The 27,203-nt window shown below is 40.1% G+C and overlaps 2 protein-coding genes and 1 long non-coding RNA gene across 11 annotated transcripts in view; 1 reads left to right on the forward strand and 2 right to left on the reverse strand.

Annotated features, from left to right (window-relative positions):
- Nucleotides 1-1,931: 1,931 nt before the first annotated feature.
- GATAD1 (GATA zinc finger domain containing 1) lies at nt 1,932-9,820 on the reverse strand. Of its 2 annotated transcripts, XM_071805137.1 has the most exons (7): nt 9,527-9,820; nt 9,280-9,405; nt 8,880-8,939; nt 7,061-7,244; nt 5,851-6,298; nt 3,286-3,363; nt 1,932-2,934 (listed from the first exon to the last, which is right to left on the reverse strand). In XM_071805137.1, the coding sequence occupies exons 1-5, from the start codon at nt 9,719-9,721 to the stop codon at nt 6,108-6,110; spliced, it is 756 nt and encodes a 251-aa protein (XP_071661238.1). In that variant the 5' UTR covers nt 9,722-9,820; the 3' UTR covers nt 1,932-2,934; nt 3,286-3,363; nt 5,851-6,107. The 2 variants fall into 2 exon arrangements, with proteins under 2 accessions (XP_071661238.1, XP_065689160.1); XM_065833088.2 differs by having other exon boundaries at nt 1,932-3,363.
- LOC139827285 (uncharacterized) lies at nt 9,060-27,190 on the forward strand. Of its 2 annotated transcripts, none has more exons than XR_011737751.1 (3): nt 9,060-9,424; nt 13,708-13,909; nt 21,782-27,190. It is a non-coding gene; the product is annotated as an uncharacterized lncRNA (long non-coding RNA). The 2 variants fall into 2 exon arrangements; XR_011737750.1 differs by lacking the exon at nt 21,782-27,190 and adding an exon at nt 14,431-14,661.
- ANKIB1 (ankyrin repeat and IBR domain containing 1) overlaps nt 17,221-27,203 on the reverse strand; it is a 92,276-nt gene continuing 82,293 nt past the window's right edge. For 5 of the 7 annotated variants that reach the window (XM_065830756.2, XM_065830755.2, XM_071805131.1 and 2 more), the window contains exons 16-20: nt 26,438-26,616; nt 25,832-25,883; nt 22,519-22,630; nt 20,754-20,887; nt 17,221-20,404 (exon numbers count right to left, since the gene is read on the reverse strand). In XM_065830756.2, the coding sequence (XP_065686828.1) occupies nt 19,655-20,404; nt 20,754-20,887; nt 22,519-22,630; nt 25,832-25,883; nt 26,438-26,616 (1,227 nt within the window). In that variant the 3' untranslated portion in view covers nt 17,221-19,654. The remainder of the gene's footprint in view (nt 20,405-20,753; nt 20,888-22,518; nt 22,631-25,831; nt 25,884-26,437; nt 26,617-27,203) is intronic. The other 2 variants (XM_065830758.2, XM_065830759.2) reach the window with 2 other exon arrangements.

A 27,203-nucleotide genomic window follows, 5' to 3' on the forward strand; every position in this document is an offset into this window, starting at 1 on the left:
GAGTCCAGCGCAGGGCAACAAAGATGATTAAGGGAGTGGAACTTCTCCCTTATGAGGAAAGGCAGAAGGAGCTGCGTCTCTTTAGCTTGGAGGAGACTGAGGGGTGACCTTATTAATGTTTACAAATCTATATAAATGGTGAGTGTCACGAGGATGGAGCCAGGCTCTTCTCGGTGACAACCAACGGTAGGACAAGGGGTAATGGGTTCAAACTGGAAGACAAGAGGTTCCACTTAAATTTGAGAAGAAACTTCTCAGTGAGGATAACAGAGCACTGGAACAGGCTGCCCAGGGGGGTTGTGGAGTCTCCTACTCTGGATACATTCAAAACCCGCCTGGACACATTCCTGTGTAACCTCATCTAGGTGTTCCTGCTCCAGCAGGGAGATTGGACTAGATGAAGTCTTGAGGTCCCTTCCAATTCCCTAACATTCTGTGATTCTGTGATAATATACAATATATGACCAGCCACAATAAGTGTGATTTTTTTGCTTCTTGTATAATATTAATTGCAAAGTTGAAGACTGCATTACCTGGTGTTGAAGGCAGCATTACATCAAAGCAAAGCTGTGACTGGATACCTACAGCTAAGTCCAAAGTTTAGGGGCCAGCTCCTGGATTTTGTCTGCATCTAGACTTTGCCAGGATGAATGATTCTTATGTGGCCTGGTACAGCAGCCAGAGCCTGATTTTAGAAGGAGCCCAAAGAGCCAAACACTTATTTATCAGCTGTGTTTGCTGAATAGTCGCTTTCCTCAGAGGAGGGTAATGCCACTCCCCAATAAAGCCACTGCTCAAATGCAAACCATTTTCCAGTACAGATTGTTCAGGCAGTTGTAAGGGCTGCTACTCCCAAAATTTTCCCACCCAGGTTACTCAACCCTGATTCTGAGAGTTTTTTATTATGAATGGTGATCCCTTTGGTGTATAGATTTATCCATGTATTACCCAATCCCATATACACTACCCCCAGACCCATTTGTAAAAATTGTGTATTTGTCCATGTTCCATTTCCCAGCTGTTTTACTGGCAAATGCCCTTTGTACATCCTTCCCAGAACACAGTCCATGTATCACTAAAAGCCCATCTGGATTTTATGTCGCATGGCAAGTTGTGATCCCATATTCCTGGTGGCCACAAATATAGAGTGAGGTCTTGTATAACACGTGAAAGGTGTTCATTAAGGGCTGATTGTACCTGTGTACATGTAGTATTCCACATTACATCATCTATTGCTCACATAGACAGACCGTATGAATTCTTTTGTAACTTTAAGACAATTCCCAGAGTTGCCAGCAATATGCCTGTGGATTTCAGCAATTGTCCAGAGGCTAATTCTCCTTTTGTTAACAGCCCCACTGCTGCTTGGAGGTGATTTGCATGTGCAGATTCATCTGCTCTGTTTTTCACGGTTCACACAACAAAATCTGTATCCCCAGCACCCCACGAAGAGCCACGTGTTCAGTTAGCTCTCTTTGCTACACTTGGTGAAATACTGAGTGTACAAGAAAGAAAACCCAACAGCTTGCAGCTCTTGGGCAAGGAGAGGAGGGGAAGGAAAAGAGAAGTTGCTCTTTCTAAAGCAGGATCTATTAGCTGGGTCCCACGTTTGGCTTCTACTGCTTAGTGACCTCAGATCCTGCTCAGCCAAGGGTGTCCATACTCATCCAGGTGGCTCTGCTCATCATGTTCACGTGTTGGAAGGAGATGCAGAGACACAGAAAAAGCATCCAAAGAAAAAAACCTCCTTTTTTAGAATGTAAAACCCACAGGTACGCCAATATGCTGCTTATCAGTAAGCTCCTAAGCATAAATTAAAACCTGGAACCTTAAATAAATTCAGTTCTAGGGAAGCAGGTCCTTGTGTTTTTTCCCTTGATCCAGACTTCTAACAAAAATCTCAAAATCTTCAATGATACTCACTCCAATGAGTTAGAAGTTAAAAATCATTTAATATACATCCAAAGTGAGTATTGGATGTGGATTTACATGACAAATACCTGAGGAAAAATAGTGTTTCTATATTTATATGACTTATAAGTATATATCTAAAATGAGTCATTTCTCCATTTCAACCAGTATGGCTTTGTGTAACTAAGACTCCATTCTTGAACAAATAATTGAATATTTAGTGGACAGTCTTTATACATATGACATCTGAATGTTTTGCTTTCAGCAATTTAAGCTATTACTTGTTATTTGCCATATTTATTTGAGCCATTAGTCACTAAAAATATTTTGTTTACTTTTTCCCTTTTTTTTTTTTTTACTCAGATGACTACTGCTATTATCATTGTGTGTAAAATTGCTAGCCAAATCACTTAAATGAGTGCCTCTTATACCATAATAGAAGTAAATATATGGCTGGAGTCCACGATTTTTCAAGCTCTTTTATTTCTCCTACATAGACACGGAAGTGAAAACTCTCCTCAGTCAAAAAATAGTTTTAAAAAACAGTATCTGTATTATTTCTATCATTAAAACTTTTTCCTGTTCTGCAAGGCAAATGTTCTTGGCTAGTATTGATTTCCTACAACAACAAAATGAGTATTTTTCTTCCTGCGAGCAGATGAACTGCAATGTATATGCATTAGGGCACACTCTACACGTTCTATGCATAACTGAGTATATATACTCTGTATTTTAGCTCCTCGCTACATGTTCCACCTTTAGTACTAAAATTGCTTAACGAAAACATCTGTTGGCTGGTCACAAAGCTGATCCTGCTCTCCCACAAATCTCCATCCCAGCTTCATTCTTCTGCATAGGTTTGCTATACTAAGGGTGAAATAAATCAACACATGTAAGTGGAATGTACTGTATTCAAAAATGGGGTTTTCTCAGGAACATATTACCATTTATCTGTTTCTTTCTTAGAGCGTCTTGGAAATCGTGATGAGTGTCAATATGAAGGCATCAGCAGCTGGAAGTCAGCTTAAGAAATTAATAAAAACATAATTAGAAACCAGTATTTTTATGCCATTATCCAGCTTATTAACAGACCATAAAAAGGAGCAAAAGCTGAAGTCAGCTGCAGTAATTTCAGGATTTATCTTTATGCATGTCACTGATGTTAGTTTGTTAATCACCATCCCTAACAAGCTGTAATTTTGGGAGGTTCAAAATGTGTTGGCCAACTGCAGCTGAAGAGTTTCACAGTGCTTGGCATCCTAAGGAAAACAAGCATGACCGTGTCAACCACCTCCAGCTTTCTGCTGATTAGGAGGGCAATTGTCTGTATCCTTACAGATTCATACGTAAGTGGTTTATTTGACGTGCACTTACTAGATATGCAGAGCTGCCCCGTACTGCACAGCACCTGTAATCTGTCTGTCAGGGTAGTATCAGTATCTTCATACCACACTGCAGCCAACAAAACAAAAATGTTTAAATGCAGAGATCCTTTTCTGTATCAGGAAGTCTGTCAAAACATTTTAGAAGACAAGTTTTATATTGAGTCAGCTAACTGGTAGATTTTTGTGTGTATGTGATTTTTTTCCTATTTCATTGCCTAATGAATGGCAAGACCACACAGCTAAAAAGGTATCTAAAGTTCCTGCGGGTTGTCTCCTAGAAAAGTTGATGAGTCTTGGACCTTCTCAAGCCAAAGAATGATCTGTCACAGGTAAGTAACAGAACTGAAGCAGATTCACATTTGTTTTAGATTACCTACTACATCACTTGATAGTTTTGTTTTTATCCTGCCGTTACTGATCAGGGTTTTTGTCAATCTAATCTAATTTAACTTCCTTAAATTTAGTGCTGCTGGTGATTCAAAAGCAGTGAGGCATGACATTTTTATTTGATTCTGGCTTTCACTTCACAGTGGCAATGCTCACAGTTCTTTGCTTTTACTTACAGAAGTTCCAGGTTCCATCTCCTCTACCTGGAGCTCTGCTCTTTCCTACTGTAAGTAGAACATTTATACACCATACTTTTTTTCACAAGAGCAAGATATTATCTTGCTCCAAACTCTTATCTTGCTTAAGCTTTCAAACTACGTGTCTAACACAAGCCTGCCAGCAGAGCCCTCTCTCAGTATGACCTGCTGTTTGACATAGGCAGGTGCAGAGACGCGTTATCAGCAGGTCAGTCCGTGAAACAAACTTCAAACTGTAAATCATCCACTGCTGTTTCTCTAAATTATCCCTTTTATATTACAATTTATTAACAAGTAAGGCAAATGGCAAGCAAGAACTTTTCATTTGGTGTAAATTGTAGAAACTCAAAAAAGCAAAACTGAATATAAGCGTTGTTTTCTTCCCTCTTCCTACAAGGATTTGACAAGGAAAGCAGCTGAGCTCAAAAGTCAGCCCATGGAGGAGCAAAACCCCTTGGGTTATGCCGAGGCACCACAGGGACGTCAGAGCGACCCCACGTGAAAACCTTGTGAACTGCAGAGAAAGGAGAGAAATGTTTGTGTAGAAGGAGTCACTCTGGTTACTGTACATATCTTAAAAGAGTCGTTAGTTCTACTTTCTTGTTAATTTAATAAAGATAAATCAGCAAAAAAAAGAAATCTACAGGAAGTGAAAGGAAGATCAGAAGCAAAGTCACCTTGGGATTAATTTCCTCAGTTCTGAACACGGGCACCCATTTCGTGTATGTAGCAACTGAAGTCACTTAACACTGAATTAACAGTGCACTGCTAATTTCTGAATTACTGCCAATATCCCTTACGTTTAGCACCTACTCCCTTAAGTTTGACTGTTCTTCCTTGTATTTGAAGGGGGCAGAACTGAGGCTGCAGACTGAAATATATCTGGTTTGTGATGTCACAGGTCCCACTGTATTAAAAGTCATCAATACCTGCAACTTTCAAAATATATTTCACAGTTTTGCATTAAGTTAAAATATAAGTCTAGTGCAACTTTCATAGACTTTCATACAGTATACCAAAGCTGATTTGGGCCTTTTGGGTGCTATGGTCACACATGTCCATAAAGAAGCTGAAAAGATCTGTAAGTGCACATTTAAGGCCACTCACAGCTCTTATTCTTCATAGGCAGCAGGAACCACTAATCCCAGGGAATTCAGCCCATACAGGCACATCTCACAGTGTCTGGAGCCAACAGGCTTGTAAAAAGTTTAGTGTAGAGAACTTAAACATTGGTATTTTAGTATGTAGCATTTTCCCCATTCTATTTAAATATTTTCATTCGTATTCTGAGACTGTCAATATATAAAATCAGTCTTTACATCCCTTAGCAAATGTTTTTTTCATTTGAATTGCATCAATTACCATCATTAATTGCAAAGACTGAAAAAACACTTTAAAATCAGTTTTGAGACCAAGCTAACACATGCACAAACAGTAACAACGTGAAACTCGAATCACACATCAGTGTTGGCTTGCCCAGGAAATGAAGTTACGTTTCTGTCATGAGGATGCCAGGATGGCAAAGCCAAATAACATTAATTTTTAAATCTGCATTCAGCTTTCCAATAAACTTATCCCCTTACATGAGCAAAGTTCAGCAGGAAGCTACATACATAGGCCCATGTTTTAGATTCAGCTGAATAGAAGTCCTTTAAAAGGTGACTGCTTTGAACAGGTACCGCCTTGCAGATGACAGGTTTTAGTCTGAAGATGAGAAATTTAAGTAGATCACTCTTCTCCGGTGTAACAGAAAACTATTAACTGCATCATCAACCAAGTTCAGTGTTTATCTGAAGCTAGTCTGAAATCACCTGAGAAGTAAACAAAAACTGCAGTTACAGTTAACTAAATTAAGCAATTATCATAAAGAGCTGCATGATTAAGTGTATGTCTTTTAACTCCTTTTCTGGAAAATAAGTTAGAAAATAAGAACACTAAAGGCAATGTTCAGAAGTCAATTATTTGCTCACCAAAGTTGAACATGGTATGAAACTTGTGCATTTGTCCCAAAACGGCCAATGATGTCTGAAGAAGAGAACACAGAAACGACGCAGCAAATGAAAAGAAAACGTCCACTTTGAAGATCTGATATAATTTAAAATAAATAAATACCATAATCCATAAAGTAAAAATAACATTTTATGGTTTTTTTTTAAACTTCTTGTATGGGCTTCACAGACCTCAGAATACACCCAAAATAAGTTGTCCAAAATACTCCTTTAAAAAACTATAAATTATTGGTAACAGTTTCTTTAATGGAGATGGCAGGAGTTGGTCCCACATGAGTCCATATATAGCCTTTCTCTGGTCTTGTAGGAACTGTAGGGAAGGGAGATGATCGAGATTTGAAATATTCGGAAGGTGCATGACAAACAAACTCTAAATACTCCATTTTTCTTGGGAGGTCTTCTTCTGGTCCTAGGAAAAAAAAAAAGCAAAACAAAACAACAAACAGTCTTAAAAGACAAAATTTACAGGCATAAAATTGAAGTATGCAGAACTTAAAAATATGCAACAACAAACAGCCAATATCCCTTAAGAGAATGTGCCTTTTCAATCAATGACCTTCCTGGCTAAGCAGCCTCAAATACTAGACGAGAAACCTCTGCCTTTATTTTTGCTGGGCTGATATTTTTTTCCTAGCTGAAGCACGCGGTTATTTGAGTGAAGTACTTCAGTTAATAGATTTTAAATAGATGCTACTTGTGTTCTGCCTGCCAACAAGACTTTTCTGAGTTACTAATAATTTTATAATCAGTAGCAGAACACTGTCTATGCCAGTGCTTGCATGCTATGTATTTTAAGCACTCAAGATAAAGTTCAGTTAATTTGGGTCACTTTAAAAGAACCAGCTTGGGCTGGTACATAAGGTTTATACTGTAATAACTTTGATTCTATCTATGGAGTAATAATTTGATCCTTAGAGTTGCAAGACTGTAATTGTGCCCGTGAACACAGATATTCAAATCACACTCACTGCAGTAGTGCTAATTCATATTACATATGTAAGAGAAATGACAAAGGTTATTCAAGTAAATGACATGCATACAGGATTAGGGTCTAAAACGTGGAAGTCGCACAAATGATCTTGGCAAAATAAAAAGTCCATCTGAAAAATACAACTCCGCATCAGTCAAAGCCCATATAAGCAGTCGTATAAAAGGAAGGCTTAAAGTTTACCTATGATGTAGGATGCTGGGTCAAAACAATCCTTGGGGCTGGCTTGTGTAGGAATGAGCCAGGTTAGCGCAGCGCTCTTTTCACAGTATTGGTCCTGAATAAACCCACGGATCTGAGCATAATATGTTTTTCCATCCTGCTCATCAACCACTGAAACAACATCTCCAATTTGATAGTATACACCCTAAAAGACATACAAATGATAATTAAACCAAACAATCTGGTTTTAGAAGCTTCACTCTGTGATTCTGACCCATGTCTTAAGTATCAGTAACTTAAGTTATCTCAAATTACCCCAATCTCGAAAGACAGCCTTAATTCAGCCACATGCAAAAGGACAGTGGCATAAGACAGAGTCCTGTCTCACCTATGCAGTCATCAGCACTGCTTGTGCGCAATAACCCAGTGTCTAGGAGTCTGAGTTCAGTCCCAAAATTGCTTATGAGACCAGACAGGCAATTCCACACGGTTTCTGTCCGCCCAATCTCTCAGAAGCAATGTGGCCTTATCTATCTTCAAAGAAATAGTGCTCTCAGCTGCTCTACATCCCCCGCTCCCAGGAGTGCCACACCTCCTGTCTGCAGAGCGGCGACGGTTTCATTCTGTTAGAAGGAGAAGAGCGCAACACCACCTTCTAGAAAAGGTAACTGCAGTATTTTCCCTGCGTATGCAAGGAAAGCAGCTTTCTGCACATCAAGAAGTTCGCTCATTTGAATGCAGAGGAGTTCCAAAAGACAGATCCACCTCCTGTCACCTCCCATGTCACTCCGTAATGTGTGAGGCTGCCCAGCAAAGGCAACGCATGGTATGTCATAACAGTGTCGCAGAGCACAACGCAGCATCTGTGCTATCAATATCGGAGATCGCCAAGCATCATCCAGGAGGGTTCTGTTTATAAACCAGATTTAAAAGACCTCAAAAACCCCGAACAATCCCCTTCTCAACAATGCAGCAAAGTATCAAAACAAAAACATTTTGCATAAAGAGACTGGGTTAAATAAAAGTTTTGACATAATTCTTAGGAATTTCTGAAAAATCCAAAAACACGTGAGAAAAGGCATCAACGCTTTTCCGAACTAATCAACGCGAGAGATTCATCTGGGACATGAGACGCAAAGCATCAAGTCTCTAGAGAGCACACGGAAGCTCAGCCTACCACTTCTCTGGCTGTGCTGTCTCCTAGTGGCTGTCCTGACCTTTTCTTTGGGGGAAAAGACATTTCCAATGGTTTGCTTGTACTACTGGGAAACAAAAGCAAATTTCAGAACTTCAAAACACTAACACCTTGGCACACTGGTAAGGACGGTCTCAAGCATGGCTGTGAGAAGTGCTAGCTTCTGCTGGCATTGCAATAGTCCACATATCTCATTCCAGGGTGTTCCACATGGCTTGCACCCAGCTCTGAAACCTCAGGCAGTTTAGACTTTAGGGCAGCACGACCCATCCCCTCTACAGGCAATATTCTCTGTGCCTAAGGTAGGAAACATCACACAAATTCCAGCAGTCAGCTATAGTTGCTTTTGCTTGACCTCTGCACAGTTAGAAGTCTGAAAAGTTTGACTGCAATAATTACTAGGGGAACCTGATGCATCTTCTTGGCTGAAAAAAATGACACAACTATGTAAACTACTGTGTTAAACTAACTTGCAAGACTTAACAGCAATGACATATGACAGAGCAAAATCCTACGGAGCGGCTAGGCAAGGAAGAACAGCTTCTGTGAACACATCCCTCATGCTTTCACTACCTGCGATAAGTTTTCAGGTCGGAAACAGAAACAGCAAGACCCTTTTCACAAAAAAACTTGCATAAACCATACCTTATAAAAGATGGATTCTGCTGTAATTATAGTGGATACAGACTCGGGAGCCTTGATGGGCTAAGGAAAGAACACAGAAATGGAAAATCAAGAGCGCTAAACCCACCATAATAATTCCATCAAGTTGGGTTTTTTTTCGTTTTAGGCAATGAGCTGAAACATTATCTTCTTAGAAAAATCAGTAAACACAAGAAACCGGGTCCAAATATTTACAACATCTGTAGTTTGAAACTGAAAACAACAACATTAACACTTTCATTCTCAGGCTCTTAAGCGGAGAAGCAATAACTAAATTCACGTGGGCCGTTTCTGTTTACACAAAACTCCTTCCCCAAGCACGGAGCCTGCGGGTCGGGACGCTGGGGGCAGCTGCTGATAAAAACCCCACACACCGCCTTACGTTTTTCAGCTTGAAGATATGCCTGCGCCCTTTGCCCTTCGTGGAAACCTTCTTCTCCGCGGCGGGCGCTGACTTGTACTTGGTGTTCCGCAGCCGCGCAGAGCGCCGGTGGATCTCCTGCTTACTCTGCGGGGGGAATTACCGGGTAAGTGCAGGGCGAGGGGGCTGCCCCGGCGGGAGGGGAGCGGCCGGCCCGTCCCGGGTGGTGTGGCGGGGCGCGGAGCGGGCGCTGGGCCCCGGCGCTCACCTGCTTCCCGCCGCCGCCGCCCCCGCCGTTGCTGTGCTGGGCGGCGGCCGAGGTGGTGGCGAAGGCGGCGGGCCCGGGCGGCGCGGAGCGGGCCGTGCAGTTGTTACACAGGATCTCGCCCTGCCCGCCCTTCTTCCACATGGAGGAGGACGTGCTGCGGCATACGCTGCAGGTGGGCTTCAGCCCCAGCGGCATCCTGCGGCCGGCGGCGGGGCCCGCAGCCCCCGGCTAAGAGACGCGGAGAGCGAGGCTCCAACACCGGCCGCGGCGCCGGCCCCTTCCCGCCGGCGGCGGATGTGGCGGCGGCGGGCGGAGCGGGGCGACCGGTCCTGCCCTCTGCTGGCTGCGGGCCGCCCGCCGCCGGAGGGGCCGCCGTGCTCAGCCCTGCGGGGCAGCGCTGGGGCCCGGCACAGAGGGGCGGCTGCGGCCCGGCCCGGCGTGGGCAGGGTGTTGGGAGAGACCTCGGCTTGCCGGGGGAGTCTGGGGGCAGAGCCGCGCTCGGTGGGTCCGTGTGCTGGCAGGGTCAGGGCTGTTTCTCTCAGAAATGGCAGACAGCACGTGTTGATTCTCGGTCTCCAAAGACTCAGGGTCCCTGTGCCAAGCAGGGCATATTTATTGCCTCAGCTGGGGCTGGAACATCTTTCTTATAAGGAGAAACTGAGAGTTGGGTCGGTTCAGCCTCGAAAAGAGAAGGCCGAGAAGGGATTTTATCAATGCTTACAAGGGTGGATGTCAAGAGGATGGGACCAGACTCCTTTCAGTGGTGCCCAGGGGTAGGATGAGGCGCAGTGGGCGCAGACTGAAGCACAGGAGGTTCCATCTAAACATGAGGAGAAAGTTCTTTACTTTGAGGGTGTCAGAGCACTGGAACAGGCTGCCCAGAGAGGCTGTGGACTCTCCTCTGCAGACATTCAAAACCCGCCTGGACACATTCCTGTGCGATCTGCTCTGGGGGATGAACCTGCTTTAGCAGGTGGGATGAACTAGGTGATCTTGAGGTCCCTTCTAACCCCAACCATTCTGTGATTCTGTGAAAACAGTGATGGAGAGAGCAGTGTTCCTCCATACTGTCGAGACCCACAGGCAGCCCAGGAGGAGACCCAGTACCCGCAGGCCAGCACAGGAGCTGCCTCTGGTACCTGCCCCATTCCCGTTTGCAGGGGGACGCTTGGTTCCTCACCCTGATGCAACTTACATGGCCCTAACCCATCCCTTTTAGATGTTCCTCTACTCTGATGTTAAGAAATAAATGCCTATTCACACATGAGGATCTGCAGCCTATTCGTTTCCACATTTAGCCTTCATCCTTTTGTTTCATTTAAACCTTTGGTGCAAATGAAGTCGATTTACTTTTGTCTTGTTTCTCAGTGGACACAACAAATCATCTTCCTTAATAGTTTTTACATTCAGGAAAATGATCCTGCTGAAGTCAAATGGTTCCTTTGTGTAAAAGGAGGCTATGTCATTCAACGGTATTATGGTAATAATTGCAAAATGAGTAGACAGAGTTTGCAGGGATCTGCTCACCGGCATGCAGCGTGCCCTGGCTGGAGGGTGCAGTTCCCAGTTGTTACTGTCCCTGCAGCTTTGCCTGTTTTGGTGTGGACTCATGGGTGTCTACACTTAACCTCATGCACTCCTCTCTTTCACACCAGCTTTGACTTTCTTGTCTCAGGTGCCAAACATTTCCTTGTTTCGATTTAAATTCTACTTTACCTTCGTCTCCTTTCAAGCTGTTCATAGTTCGTGGGCTGTTATTTTTTTTTCTCTGCTTCTTTAATCCATCCCTCTGTAGTTTTATGTGATTATCTTGCAGATCAGTGATCTCACAGAGACCTTTAAACTCTTCCCACTATCCTTCCCAGGCACCCACCTCAGAAGTCCTCCATTGCCGGGGCCCTCTCAGTGCCTTCATGTTGACATAGCATCACTAGTCGGTGTAGAAATGGGGTAGAAATGAGTCATGTCCTTTTCTGCACAGATAGGTACCTAGTACTTGGTAGAGGCAGGCAGTAACCCTAGATTTTGTGAGGTCTTTGGTTTCTGGCCCCATGGTGCCTGGCTATGTCAAGCAATGGCAGACATAACGTATCGTGACCGCAAGTACTTTGTTCTTTTAAAGCATGGTCAAGCTCGTTCTCAGACTACTTCAATTGTGCTCTAAAATGCTTCTGTGATACAAGAATAGCAAAAATACACCTTTTAACAAAAGTTAGTATTTCTGCACTTGCCACGTTCTGCCAGTTCAAGCTCTCAGGACTTACTTGTGTTAACAGTTGACAGTGTTTTTCTATTGCATCTTCTTGCAAATGGGGATCCTGTGAGACAGGCTTTCTGCTTAACAGGTTACTTTACAGTTTACTGTTTCTGCTTCATTTGAGATAGCTCTTAAGGATCTAGCGCTTGGAGCAGTTTCAACCTAAGTCTTTGAACAGAATTTGAAGTAGTGGTCCCAGCTAAACTACATGCCGCTAAAAACACCTGAGGCTTGGTTTTTATCCTTTACAATGACGATGCAATATGATGCTCCTTGGGCACAACCTCACTTGTGACTTAAGAGATTGTCTTTTGGCACTAGTGACAAAAATAGGTACTGCTGTTGACTGTGACTAAGGAAGTTTGTTTTCTTTATGTATGTTTTATTGTCTCCACTATAAGCCACTGTGACAGATGCAAGTGAACTCTGATTCCTGAAGGCACATATGCACATTCCCACTGTGCTGTTAATCACATAGACTTTCTCTGTATTTAATTAGTAAAAATATATAAAGGAGATCTGCCAGTTGTGTAAGATTCCATACCGAGTGCAAACCAACTAGAGTTTTTTACCATTGCCACTTTAGTACTGTTTTACACTTAGATTTCAAAAACATGTCAGAATTTTATTCTTCTCAGTCAGCTGTATTTAACAGGTTACTTGGGATTGTCATAGTAGTATTTTTTTATTAACATTTCCTCCGGGGTAGGCAGCTCCCCAACGCTCTGCTTTCTGATGCAGCCCCACGCGCATTTTTTTAACGCGGCCATAGTTCTGTATATTGCATGGGGAGTCCCTGTTGCTGAGGAACTGTGTAGTTAGAGCTTTTCCAAACTCCTGAAAGGTGGAAGACTCATGGTATAATTTTTAGGGTCTTTTTGTCTCGTCATACACCAGTCAAAGGACCTGCTGTAGGAGGCAATAAACTGAGCCTGTTTCTTTGATTATCTCCAGTGGAACTTCACTGCAGTACCTGAAACATTGCTGGTTCTCATTTCCTGGTTCTGATCTTAGTACCTGTGGCCTTTGTGACACTCTGCAATGTCACGTATACTTGTGAGCACACAAGACAGTTGTGAGTATACCTCATTTTCCATGAAGCTCTGCAGCACGTTGATCTATTTGTTGGATTCTGCAACCAGTTAAAACTTGCCTAGGGTATTTTTCCATGGTTTAGTCCGGGAGCTTTGCTTACAGTCCCGGTTTTATTCCTTGTCTGGCTCTGTCAGTGAACTTCAGCCTTTCTCTACTTGGTTATTACAATGGAGGGTAGAACTACACTCATTCTTATTTGAGTTAATTGAAATTTCTTCGGAGATGAAACTGGACTGCTGTGCTGTGTTCATACAGCAGAAGCCCTGGACTCAAGCAAAACGTAGAAGGGCTGACAGGCATGAAAATAGCAACGTAATAGGAAATTGTTAGAGGATCTATTTTCTTTACATAACAAACTGCTATTATGTTTCAGTGTAAAGATTTCCAATGAGATTCTACAGGGCGAAGTAAGATAATTTATGAAAAAATGTTTTGTCTTTTTTTTTTTTTTAACAGTAGTTACAAATAGGTTACGTCCTATTGGACCAATAGTCTATAGTATAGTATTTTGATAGTCTATTCAAAGTGTATCCCTTGTGTTATGTCACCCACTTACATAGTTTAAATCTCTAACACTATTTTGGAGAAGACCTGGAACAGAAAATGCAAAAATCCATCAAGACCGGCTGTGTATCAAGGGCAAGTTGCTTTATCTAAATCTTTTACATATCTCCTTGTATAATGAATAAACATTATATAGAGCATGAAGGTCTACATCCTAATGTTGCATTCTGTGCCATGTATACTGTGCTCAATTTGTACAAAGAGAGTAAATGTGTCTTTTACTTAGAGCATGAAAGACCCTACCGATTTTTTTTCTGCCTTTCAGGACAGAATGAATATCAAATCACAGGGAATGGAGTTGGATGTGCGGCGATGAAGAACGACACACACGGAGGTGCAGACAGAGACGCACACGCAGGCAGAGGTTGTGTTCAGCAGGGAGAGCAGAGCCGGGCAGAGCTGAGCTGAGCCCTCTTTAATTACCATTCTCAACTTATAGGTTTACAGATACAGGCCTGGGCCAAGAGGTTAGGATGGTTTCTTTCAGTAACTGTTATTCCAAACACACCACGCTCATCTTGTGTCTGTTTTCAGTCACGTTCCCATGGATATCTTGTTCTGACTCACTTTCACAGCCCAAGCCCAACAACATTCACATGTCACATGTCCTTGGGCGCGGCGTTACAGCCCGAGAGATCATTCTCGCCAGCCTGGGCTATCACTCCTTACAGTCATGAAAAACATACTTTTGTATTACCTGTCCAAGGCCCTTTATGTTTTGACTAATTACTGTGATTTAATCATGTTAGTATTATTTCTTTGACTGTCTGGATGGTCACATCAGTATTGATATTCATTATCATCCAGGTGGCTGGAACCTCATGTCCTGCTGTTCCCACACTCCTTGTATGATGAATAAGCATTATATACAGCCTGAAGGTCTACATCCTAATGTTGCTTTCTGTGCCATGTATACTGTGTTCACTTTGTATAAATGTGTTTTTTCCTTACACCATCAAAGACCCTACCAATATCTTCTGCCTTTCAGGACAGAATGAATATCAAATCATGGGGAATAGAGTTGGATGGCTAAATCATAGCCAAGCAGAATTTGGACTGCTGTGCTCAATAACACTGTCTGTATACGCTCCAGGAGGCAGAACTGGATTTTTAAGTGAGTGCTTGCTGCTGAATTATACGTAAAGGCATCATGGTCAGAAGGACGGCCTCAGACTCCAGATGCCTGAACAGAAAATAAATACAATCAATTTCCAAATAAGACTTTTTTAATTTTATTTTTTTAAATTGCAGAATGTAAAGGTTTCTCCTATAACATGTATATGTTTTAATAGTCTTTGCAATTGTATTAGAGAACCTTGGCTGGCTAATTAATGATGTTGCTGTTTGTTTGCACCCCTAAAGATGATGATGTTGATTACATGGACTGCCACGCTAAAAAATGTGGACAGCAAGACTGACTGTGGCATTCGCAGAGTAAAAATGCTAGCATCTGACCAAGACCCTTTTTAAAAAAATAGATTATTATAAATAAAATTGATCTGATAATTAGAGCAGAAGGTACAGTGGCCAAAACAGAACTGATGAATAATTTGAATAGTTACGTTCATTGTCACTTAAGGAAAATCATCTGAGTTCATGAACTGATAAATACTCCTTAAAACCACTTCAGTAAAGGTAAATTACCCTTATGTAGTGAACAATTCTTATGTAAAAACGCCAGGGCAAAATCCCCCGTATTTTTCCCAGTATCTTGTGATGGATATGACACTTATGCTTGGATGAAAACTGCATTATAATCTGAATCCTGAAGATTATATATTTGCAGTACTGAACATCTGTCTGGATATACTAAATATTTTCTTGCTTATATTCCATTTATCTGGATATTCATTCAAATTACCTAAAAAGAAAAAAACATGCAAAACACCTTCTCAAATTTGTATTTCACTGCAGAAGGGATTTCTGTAAAGATCAAGACCTGCATATATTTAAAATAACAGCATCCTGTTAACAATTAGCTTTAATGTTTTGTTGGTGAGATCAAACCTTAAGTATCCATGAAGAGCTGAGGAAAAAAGGGCTTTGCAGTTAAGTTAGGAAACATTTTAATTTACCTCATTATTCTATTTTTAGTAATTTTTCATGAACTACTTAAATTGTTTTATCTGGTTATGTATTTGGAGAATAGTATAAATTCTAAACTTGCCTATTTTTGAAGTAGAATGAAAGCATATCACTGCAGGATATCAAGCCTTCATTCCTTCCTTTTCTCTTATATAAAGACAGACAGCAAACACAGCTTTATGCTGTATGAAGGAGATCCATCTCCTTTGGATGCACATATTGTGCTTTACTTTTCCATTAAAAGGAGAAGATGGGAAAGGTGACACCCAGTTTTGCATCATCACTGGCTTCTCTACATCTTTCAAGTTCTCATATCTGGCTGATCTTCAGAAGAATAATAAGGACAATAATCAGTATATTGTGTTGTCCTGAGTAGGTGGTCAAGAATTTTTAGTGAAGAAACTAGTTATTATAGCCATGTTTGGCTTACTTTGCTACCAGCCTTTGTGCCTCGTGTGTGCTGGGAGGGAGGAGGAGAAGGCGGCAATAGTGAAATTGGCCTTGATAAACACATCTCTGAAAGCAGGCTCTGGGATGTCTGCTTTTGAAGCATATTGTTGTGATTTTAAACACTGCAGAAAGTATGTTTTAAATTTGTATATCTGTTAGTATTTTCTAGCTGCCATTAAACCAAAAATCTGTCTTGTGATACTCACCGTCTTAGTAAAACTCAGTACTTGGTGACTGCAGCATGTGCAGTGACACCACAGCAGCAGTTGATGGTTAGGGCCTTGCAGTGAGTGACTAATCCAACTTTGTCCGTTAGATGTTAGAAGCTCTCCAGCATCTTGGCATGTTTGTTTGAGGAAGCTAATTAAATTACTGTTAACAATGAACAGAATAGTTCAGTGCCTGTTCATGTTAACAGAGGCAGGCTGACATTTCCTGGTAACAATGGTGCCTGGATATTAAGTGTCACTTAAGTAACTAATTAACAGGATCTTCCTCAAAAATGAGTCCCCCCCCCACTCTCTTTAGCACCACTATTTGTAATGACAAGGCTTTACTCTTTACAAAAAATAAGTGCACAATATGGCTGTAGCAATTACTGGAGAGAGTTCAGCAAAGGGTGACGGAGCTGGTGATGGGTCTGGAGCACAAGTCTGATGAGGAGCAGCTGAGGGATCTGGGGGTGTTTAGCCTGGAGAAAAGGAGGCTGAGGGGAGACCTTATTGCTGTCTACAACTACCTGAAAGGAGGTTGTAGCATGGAGGGTGTTGGTCTCTTCTCCCAAGTAGCAAGTGATAGGACAAGGGGAAATGGCCTCAAATTGTGCCAGGGCAGAATTTAGATGGGATATTAGGAAAAACTTCTTCACGGAAAGGGTTGTCAGGTATTGGAACAGGCTGCCCAGGGAACTGGTGGAGTCACCATCCTTAGAGGTGTTTAAAAGATGTGCAGATGAAGTGCTTAGGGACATGGATTGGGGTGAACTCAGCAGTGTTAGGTTAATGGTTGGACTAAGTGATCTCAAAAGTCTTTTCCAACAAAAATGATTCTATGATTCTATGAATTAAGACAAAATTGTCTGGTGTAGATTTTGTTTCAAAGCAAACATTTACAAATCAAAACATTCAACTTATTATATGGTCCCATCTAATCTGGCACGGGACCAAACATATCCTAAAAATGTCTGTCATCAGTCTTAAGAAGCTACTACAGTAAGTCTAAGATGGAATGAGGCAGAACGGAATTAGTTTAAGTAATAAATGTTTAATCAAAGAATTTTACATATTATTAACAGCATTCATTTGGCCAAACATCTACATGGTTGTAGTATCCTACTTGTATATAAAGTGGGAATGTATCAAGTATAGACTATGAAAGTGCAAATAACAATTCAAGGTTAGAGTAATTTTTTTACATTATAAAATTAACAGGTTTACAAAATAGTCTTGCCAAACTTTATTTTTGAATTGTAAAGTCAATGACTATGGTGTTAAAATAAGTACCAAGAAAATACAAATTTAATAGGCTAATTTCATGCTTATAAGAGTAACACAGAAACAATGGATATACTGCACAACCTAACCAAATTACAAAGAACCAGAACCCACAAACTTCACTATCTTCACAGAGAGCACTCTTACATATCTTACTGTAACTTTGCAAGACATCCCAATGCAAAACACAATCTTTTTGTGAGAATCTTTCTCTTCAGAAATTACAGTTCCAGGAAGCCATGTGAGTTAAACAACTTTCAGACCAATTCATCATGATGGTTCATGAAGAACTGTTTTAGTTGAAGGATCTTATACCATGGAACAATTTAAAATAGGTGTTTTTCAAAGATGTCCAAAGGTTCACAATTATGTCAGGAGTAGGGCAGCTAAAATTGGAAAATTGAGACTATTCTATTCCATTCTCTCTTAAAGATGCTTGCAAAATGACCACGGTTCTTATGGGGTAAGGGTAAAATATTCTTATTTCAAATTTTACTAATATTAACCTTGTGACTGTAAGGTTCAAAAGCTGGATTTGCATGAATTAGTTACCAAAACACTCACTTGAACTCACAGTAATCAATACATAAACTTTGCTATCGTGACACTTGCCTATACACACTCAGTAGTAATAAACTTTTATATCAACAAATCTCTGGTAACAGTTAAGCAAAACTTAAAATGGAGTGTATGTAATTTGCTTGTGTTATGACAAGTTTTGATTATATGTAATTAAAACAGCCATTTCAACAACTTACTCTAGTTGTAATTACATACTGTACCATTGTATCTCACTAACTGTAGATTGATGCTTTTAAGCAAATCTAAAACCAGTATTTTTTTTCACGGTACAACAACTAGGAAAAGGTTTTTTTGTGGTTTTCTTTTTTACATTTTTTTTTTTTACACTAAACAGTAATCACACAGCAAATGAATATTGTGCAATTGAACAAATACCTAGCAGTGTTTTGTTTATGCAAAAACACTGACTTAACATTTAGTTATTTACTGTAAAGGCAAGGCCATGGGTGGTTTTATGGAGGTCTTTGCAATTAATAGCATAGTTACTCCAGAGCAGACACTGAATTTGAATTACTTGTTTAACTGTGGCAACTATCCAGTTGGGTTAGGCAAAGGCACCGTAACATGTTGAGCAGAATGTATTATCTGAACTTTAATTGTGGGACTGGCTAATATATGAAAATCCTGTACTCCTATATTTTTATAAAATGTTATCATTAAAAGTAATTGCACTATTAGTGCATAGAATGCTTTGTAGAATTATGAAAACAAAGAACTATGATTGCACTTCCATTAAAGTGTCTCTTAAAATACAGCATAGCTGTTGCTAACTCACTGTATTTTAATATTTAAAATAACTGTTTAACAGCAGCATTAGGTTTTATTAACTTAAGATACAGGCTACATTTAATTAAATGCAGTCGCCATGGCAACAAATGCCAGTTCAATTTTGAGAAGCAATGCTACCCAGTGGTTTCTTTCACTGCTAGGAATTGTGGGATTAGTTTGACAGGTAACACTGCACTGTTTCGTTAGGCTACCGCCAGCTAACTATTCACAGTTTGGCACATTTGGACTGTAAATAGACATGAAAAAATCTTTGATTTTAAAGGGAAAGAATATCCCCTAAAACTGGTTCCTGGAGCAGTACTAAAAAGAAGCATTAAATACCTCCATTCACACTGCCAACAAAAATGAAAAGTGAGTAAGGAAAAGTTATGGAAAACAAAACCAAAATGCAAATGAATTGCTAAATGTTATTTTGGTGAAAGAATGAGTTCTAAAAAATGGAATAAACTATTTCTTCGGAAAACCAACCAAAGTAATCAGTGTAAGCCTTTAATCCGTATGTTCAAGTTAAGGATCATCAACCTAAGGCTAAACAGATGCTGCATTGTATTAGGAATGTGGAATACAACCTAATTATTCCTTTTTTCTTGAGAGCAAAAAGGCAAGTACTACCTAATTAAATGCAAAGGATGTTCCTTGAAAGGTTCATATTATTACAAAGAACCTACAATTCAAGAGAACTCCTAAATATCCGTTGTTATGTCAGTGGTTACAACTGAGCTGTAATTATGTGGATCAAAGCCTCCATAATGCTTAGTCCACATACTGTACCATCTGTCACCGCCACTCATTTACTGCAGATTTAGTTTTTATTCATACCAGATGCACATGTTCAATCCATTCACTTGAGGTCTGAGGAGTCTGACTGGAAGTATCTCCTGAAGCATCCAGTGTGCTCATTACCTCCCTGTTACTATCACCACTTTGTGATACTGTTTCACCTGGAATAATGTTTTCTTCAGAACTGCCCTCTGTTTGGGTTCCTCTGCCTTCATTTTTGAGTGCATCCTCAAATAGTGCATGCTCTTCCTGAGGCTCCAGCCCTGTGTCTGTGAGATTTGGTTGCCCTGCTGACCCACCTTCAGTACTGGGTTGTTGTGAATCCTCATCTGTTTCTGTAGTTGTTGAGGGGATCAGAGCAATACTCTGCGGGTTCATGTCATGAAACCAGGCCATGATATTTCCAAGTAGATTTTCACTGGCATTGGGATCTTGACTGCTGGAGTCAGCGTCACTAGATGTTGAGTATAATCCACTTCTTGTATCGCTGCGGGGGTGTGAATGAAGACGATCAGCTGAAAAGGGATCATCGCCTGTACCCAGTCTCATCAGACTGTCACCGAGTTCTAACAGCTCAGAGCTGCTCAAGGCGCCTCTTGGATTATTTATACTTATGGGAGCAGAGTCCAGTCTTGTAGGCAAAGAGGTACCTATTGCTCCTAAAGATGCCTCATTATTTAGAAAGTCTCTAGTTTCTTCATCTATGGCCAAGCCAGATTCTTGTAATGATAACTGAATAGCTAGCAGGATGTTTGGGTCATCTTCATCCAAAGAGCTCAGAGCCTGTGGAAGTACATAAGGTTGCTTTCAGAATCGAACTTTCAGCTTCTTATGTATTTTGGATCAAAAGTAGTTTGGGCTCAAATCTAAAATTCATTCATTATTCCTACCTGTCATTTATCAGAGCAAGTTTTTACTGACACAGTTGACAACACAATTTAAAGGTGACTACTGTTACATTAGTGATTATTTAGCGGTTCTTACCAATGTGAATGCACAATTTGTTGTCCCAGATTCTCCATCTCTCATCAAAGAATTAAGAAAATTTGCAGAGAGACAAAATGACACAGGAAAGCAGAGCAGAGGACGGCAGGCAAAGCAGAGAGAATGGAAAAGGGCTTAGGGGAGATACCTGAAGAGAATCCTGGTTTTCAGAGCGACTGACAGAGGTATAGTCATGAAGCGAAGAGCTGTGCAGAATACCCATAGAAGCTGAACTCACCATGGAGGTGCCATGTCTTCTACTACTGCCACCTTCCTGAGTGTCTGTTTGGGCAATTGAAACAAAAACAGTTGAAGAACCAGTGAGAAAGCCTTCTCCACTGTTATTTACTGAGCAAATCTCTTCCTTCCTTTTGGATTCCAGCTCTGAAATTTTACTCCTTTATTCACTCTGAACTAAATAATCCCAAACACTCCTTCCACACCAGCTCTTCCACAGTGGTGAAACACCAGTCCCACTGTTTTAGGAGAGATTGCCTGGCTCATTTGTGCCTTTCTGCTCTCAATACCCTTCTTCTCCTCTTTTAAAGGACAGGGTTTGCCATCGGGACCATAAGCCTGGCAGGAGGGGAGAACTGCTTCTAATGATTTATGGAAAGTCCTGAAAAATACTGCACATGGACACAACACAGGATGCATTTACAGGGGGACGACAACCAAAGTTTGGCCATTTCTCTGTTCTTTCAGAGTCAACATCTCATCTGTAATGTTAACATTATATTAATTTTTACCATAACATTGCAGAGCAATTAAGAGTAGAGTTTTTAGTGTATACCTCAGCAATCACTGACATTGCTGTTTTCTTAAAACAACCAACAAAAAAATTGAAGTAAAATGCTTTTTCCAGAAAAATTACTCTGTAATAAAAATAAATGTAACTTTTTTGACTTTGGAAAATGGAATTTTCCACTTCATAGTGAAATAAGGTGAGACAAACTAATTCTCTCTTGCATGCTTTAACAGTATGCACTGGTCGTCACTACAATATCCGAGTGTTCCATCAAATTCTAGTCCTCAACCTAACAAGATGGTTTTGCATTTTACTTGTAATAGGGAAGGACCAAAGCTCACCAAAATTCTCTTTACTGTTTCTAAAATAACAAATCCTTTTCTTTTTAATTTCTGCTCAGTAAAGGATTTCTCTTTTTGTTTTCAAAGGACAAGCTACGGAGAGGACTTAAGGTCATGAGACACAGCAATGCAAGTCTGTGCAGCGTGGCTGGAGAGCGGGCGCACAACTGGCAGCTCTGACGAAACAGCGTCATCACAGGATCATCGGGATTCGTGGTAATTTTGTACCTTTGCAAAATCTCCTGGCAGAACAGAAGCAGCCAAGTCAGAGTGACCTTAAGGGACTGCGCTACCAGCTGTAGCGCCGCTTAGAAGAGCAGCGTGCTGGCAGCTGCAGCCCACACCAACTTGTTTCCTGGCTGTCTTTGCCAGCAGAGGAGTTTCTGAGCAGGGTTTTGGAATACAGCCTTAGGACTGTCTTCCAGCAGGTCTGAAACAGGGCAACCCTCTTCTACACTCTTTATGCACAATCAGTCCTTCTAATTGGCATAAAAGGGCTGGTATATAGATAAGACTGCCATACGAAGCATGTGCCCTTCAAAATTTCTTCAGAAAAGCAAACCTGCTCTGAATAGCTGAGGAGTTGTTAGTGGGAAGATCAACACATTTCTCTTCAAAAAGAGATGCAGACACAATGAAGTCAGAAATGCTTCTAAGATCACATAAAAAACCACAAAAATAAGCCTTTGTGTGGTGTCCTGGAAAATACAGCAATGTATTTGAAAATTCTTCAAAGTGTCTTCACAGAAGAACAAACACTGTGGCCGCTACTGGCAATTTCTGAAGTACAAAGAGAAAAAATCCAGCCCCAGGCAGGCACATACCTAATGTACTCTCACTGGGGTCATCAGGATCCGGAGTATTACTCAGCAGACTGTGCATGTCCCCACGTCGACGCTGTCTGTGCCTCCTCCGATACTGAAATTCAGCATATTCCTGCATAAACCAAAGGTTACAAAATACAGGGCAGCATGCAGTAATATTTTTCTGATGTAACAAGCACCACATTTTTATTAAAAATGTGTGATTTTATACATTTATTATAAAATCACCTGTTTTCAGAAAAATAAATTGCAAGTTATATCATGCAATGCTTAACATAAATAATAAAAAAATCCAAGGTAATCCTAAATCTATAAAATAAAGAATTAGCGAAGAAAAATACTTGACATATTACTGACATTTTAATACTTGCAATCTCCCTTTTTTTAAGAATTCCAATGACACTTTTTTTTTGCTTAAAAGCTTTGATGCCAAACTTTATATACACACACTTCGACACACTTTTTAATAAATATATACCAAGTGATTTTAGAACATAAAAATGATCAATCTGAATTATACAGATAGATTTTCTTGGAGTCCCTGTTGCCAGCAATTGCCAGTAGAAAATAACCTTTGGAAGACTATAGAAAGCTGGCACACAGACACCAGGACTTGTACTTTTCCCAGCCCCCAGGACACTCTGGCTCAGGAACTTCTTAAGCCACAGCTTAAGTTCTACTGAAGAGTCTTTGATGGATTTTTGTTCCATGGATTACAAATTTCCTCTATTTTTGCCTAACTTGAGCTGCTAATGAGCCATACTATACCTCACCATACCAATTTGAACACCTGCATCCTGTAATTTCTCATGTTGTGTGTATTTACACAAGACAGCTTATGTAGCATTTATGGAAAAGACTCATTTTTTACTACATCAAGCTGACATCCCAAGGGTTAATTATCTTAATGCTTGGAAAGAAATGTTTTGATTTCCACACTTATCCTAATATTAAGAGACTAATTTTATGCTTGAAGGCAAATTTCCGGATATGTTTTTTGGTTAGTACAACTGACACTGAGTCTGACTGTGTAGGTAAGATCTTTCATTAATTTAATTTATTCCTTTACACAAGGCAATAAAAATACACACTCAGGTCCCAGATCTTCTCTCCAGAAAAGAATACTGCTGTTTACTTCCCTGAGTGCCAGGTTGGGAAATCTGTATTCCAAAGGCGTCATTTGGCCAAATGAATTGGGAAGAATAACGTTACCATTAGCTTTCCTTTCTTACAGTAACTCCTGATCCTAGAGTACCTCAACATCTGAAGTATCTAACACTTAAATCCAGAAGTGTCATTTCTCTTACATTATGACACTATTAATTTTGATGGTACTATGATGGTGTGTTTTCTTTCCGTGAAGTGTTTCAGAACAAGTTCTTATTCATAATGACATACGCAAGCCAAAAAGGATGGTCACAAAATGAACAGTGTGGGCAGAATTTTGACTGTTGTAAGAACATAAAAATGACTGTACTGGACCAGACAAAAGGTCCATTTAGCCCAATATTCTGTCTTCAACAGTGGTTAGTAGTAGATGCTTGTTAGTCTATGGAACAGCATAAATACCAGGGCAAACATGAAGTAATGAAACATTCTTCCAGCTCCTAGGGAGCTCAGGGATTTCCTAAATAGAAGGTGGTTCTCCAAAGAACAACAAATCAAATCCTGATATGGAACAATATAATTGAATTGTTTTAAAAATACACAGTTTTATCACTTTGAATCAGACATGGAATAATGGTAAGTGATCACTGAACACTAAGATTTATTAATCAGATCTTGTATCTCATCTGTTTGTAATAAAATAATAGATTTTACCAATAGCCATTTAACTTTTTAGTCACTTTTTAGCGTTTAGAAAGATATCTTGATTACTACTGTTTTTGATTACTTGGAACAATTTTATACATGTGAACAAAAAGAGTTTTAATTTTATTGGGTAGGAACATCATAGCTTCATAGAGTGGTTTACAACAAGCAGCATTCTTTGCTGAAACCAGTAAGATTTTGTTTTCTGTAACAAACTGGTATACACAGAAATTGTACTACATGGCAGTAAAACTACAGCTCTATGTAAAAAAGGAAATTATAGTGAAATTAATGAAAATAAACAAAGATGACCATTATTAATTCTACAAAAATCCCTTAGCATAGGTGGTTGCAAGTATCCTTGATATCTGCACAACAAAGGAACCGACTCGCATGGTACAGTGCCACATTTAGGCAAATCAAAGAACTCATAAGCAATCATCTAAGCATGACTGCAAATGCACCTACTGCTAAACAGCTTATCAACATATTTCTTGTCAGCTTTTTCTCATAACCAGTTCCACTGACGATATAGCAACATCACAATGAGCTTGATATTATGAACTGTGGCATTATTTCCAAAGAAAGGACAAGAGGAACTAGACAGGAGAAGTAAGCTGATCTTTTGTAGAGAAGCAAGCTATTTTCTCACCAGCGTGATGCTCACCAACAACAATAGCAAAGGAAATATATAGAAAAAGTACATGGAGTTTTCCAGGATGCTTTAAAATGACTAGCTAGAAAGAAAGTAGTACCAAGGATATGCTGAAATGGAGTTTTGTAACTCAATGCATTAATCTAATATTCTCAAAACATTAAATAAAAATTAAGGTGATAAAGGAAAGCTTTATAGGAAGCTTCTCATGTTTTAATGCAGTCTTGAAAACTATTTACTCTTTCCCATAAATAGATAGTGGAATATCCACATTTAAAATTACAATTTTCAATCTTGGTTAAGTAGCAGAAGTTCGTCTCATTTGGGTATGCAATTTCCATCCTGCTTCAATACATTAAAATAAAAACAAATGTTTCAAATGGTTAATAATACTTAGGTGTGTGCCTGTATGTTTTTGTTGGATTGTTACAGAAGGATGGAAATTTCTTAGGCTTTTTGTCAAATTCTGCTGAACTGAGGTTGTACTCAGAAGTAATCTACACGATTTCATATATTTATGACTTGAAGGCTCCCCAGCACATAGATACCAGTTTACATACAATATTAAAACTGGTTATGTACTTGGAAAATGATGACTACAACATGGCTTGTCTAATGCCACTTAAATAACTATAGTCATGTTAAGAGGCACTGTTTGGAGTCATTGCACAATTAGCTATGTATATATTTCCTTCTATTGTGAAATAAATAAAATGGTAAGCTTAAACCAACTTGAAATGCTTTGAACTAAAATAAGGAAGCTCTTCATGCAGACTGCAATCATACCTGTATTGCTAGAATATGCAGAACTTTGCTTAAAAAAAAAAAGAAAAATAAATACTTTACCTCAGGGGATGCAAATCCTAAATATTCCCAATCCCATGTTCCACCAGCAAAGCTATAAAATGAAGAGATGTACCATAAAGTTTAGAAGTAGAACAAAGGACGAACAACTTTCAGAGCTTCAAAACCTATCAACATCTAAAACCTTGTGCAATTGTAGCTCTTGAAACTTAACAAGTATTCTGCTTTAATTCTTACCTGAAAATTCATGTAGAAAACCATACAATTAAATTGTTGACAACTGGAAGAACTGTTTGATGTTTTTAGCAAATGCTTATAGATTTTTGGAGTGTACCAGGTATTTAGTGACACTCTTGAAGGAAAAAACTGAAATGGAAGCCTCAACATCTAACCATTAATGTATCGCAAATGGGGAAGCAATTTGCACTCAACATACAGAGCAGTGATTCTCAAACACAGTTTTCCTCAGTGAAAAGCTGTAATTCCACAAGGATCAAATGTCCAAAAAAAGTCACTGTATGGTGGTTTACAACCACCAGGCTTATCAGCTCTGCTTTACCTCAACGTCAAAGAGGGACAGTGTATTCACCTGCTTTGGAAGCTATCAAATGAACTTTTTTGACTCGCGTGGTGCTGCGATGGGGTTACCTGCGCCTGGGTGCCTCTGGCGAGTCTGCAGGAGCAACGCCCCGGGCCACGGAGGCCAGGAACTCTTGCCGCTTCTGCTGCACAAGGCAAGCTGCACGGATGATTTTATGGCGAGGAGTCCGAAGGTAAGGCCTGTTCACTTTCTGTGCAAGGTCTTCAGTGACCATTTCTAGGTCTGTCTGCAATAGTTATTAAATACAGAATAAAATAATTTCACGGCGAAATGAAAATCGGGCAGAGCTTTACACCATAAATAGTGAGCAGAATGATATCCATCTTCCTGGAAATACCATTTGACATAGCAAAATACCCCAAAATGTCTGTCCATCTAGCCTACCCGGTTACTGACCTAAATGCTGTCCCCCAACTTGGTGCAGGGCTCCCCTGCACTCACAGGGTCAGAACAGCTTCAGGGGCCCTAAAGGAAAGGAGGCGGCAGCCCCTGCCACCCCACGCACTCGTCAGACACATTAGTAGGGAAAGAGGAGCTAGAGAAGGAGATGAAGACTGAAGCTAAAATGTTATCTTCAGATAAACAGGTTAACAGTAAATACTTCTTTTTCTTCCTTTCACCTGTCCTTATCCCTTTCCTTCTGCAGCGAAGTGCTGGTTTTCATTCATTCTAAAATTGAACTAAAAGCTGCTGTGTCACAGATGAGTAAAACTGCATTGATTTTCTAAACTTGGTTACTACTACAAAGCAGGTTTATCAGTTTTCCACTAAGAAAATGGCAAAAGGACACTGATAACTAATATTACCAAAAAG

This window comes from Patagioenas fasciata, chromosome 2 (genome assembly GCF_037038585.1).
Source record: "Patagioenas fasciata isolate bPatFas1 chromosome 2, bPatFas1.hap1, whole genome shotgun sequence".
NCBI classification, from domain to species: Eukaryota; Metazoa; Chordata; class Aves; order Columbiformes; family Columbidae; genus Patagioenas; species Patagioenas fasciata.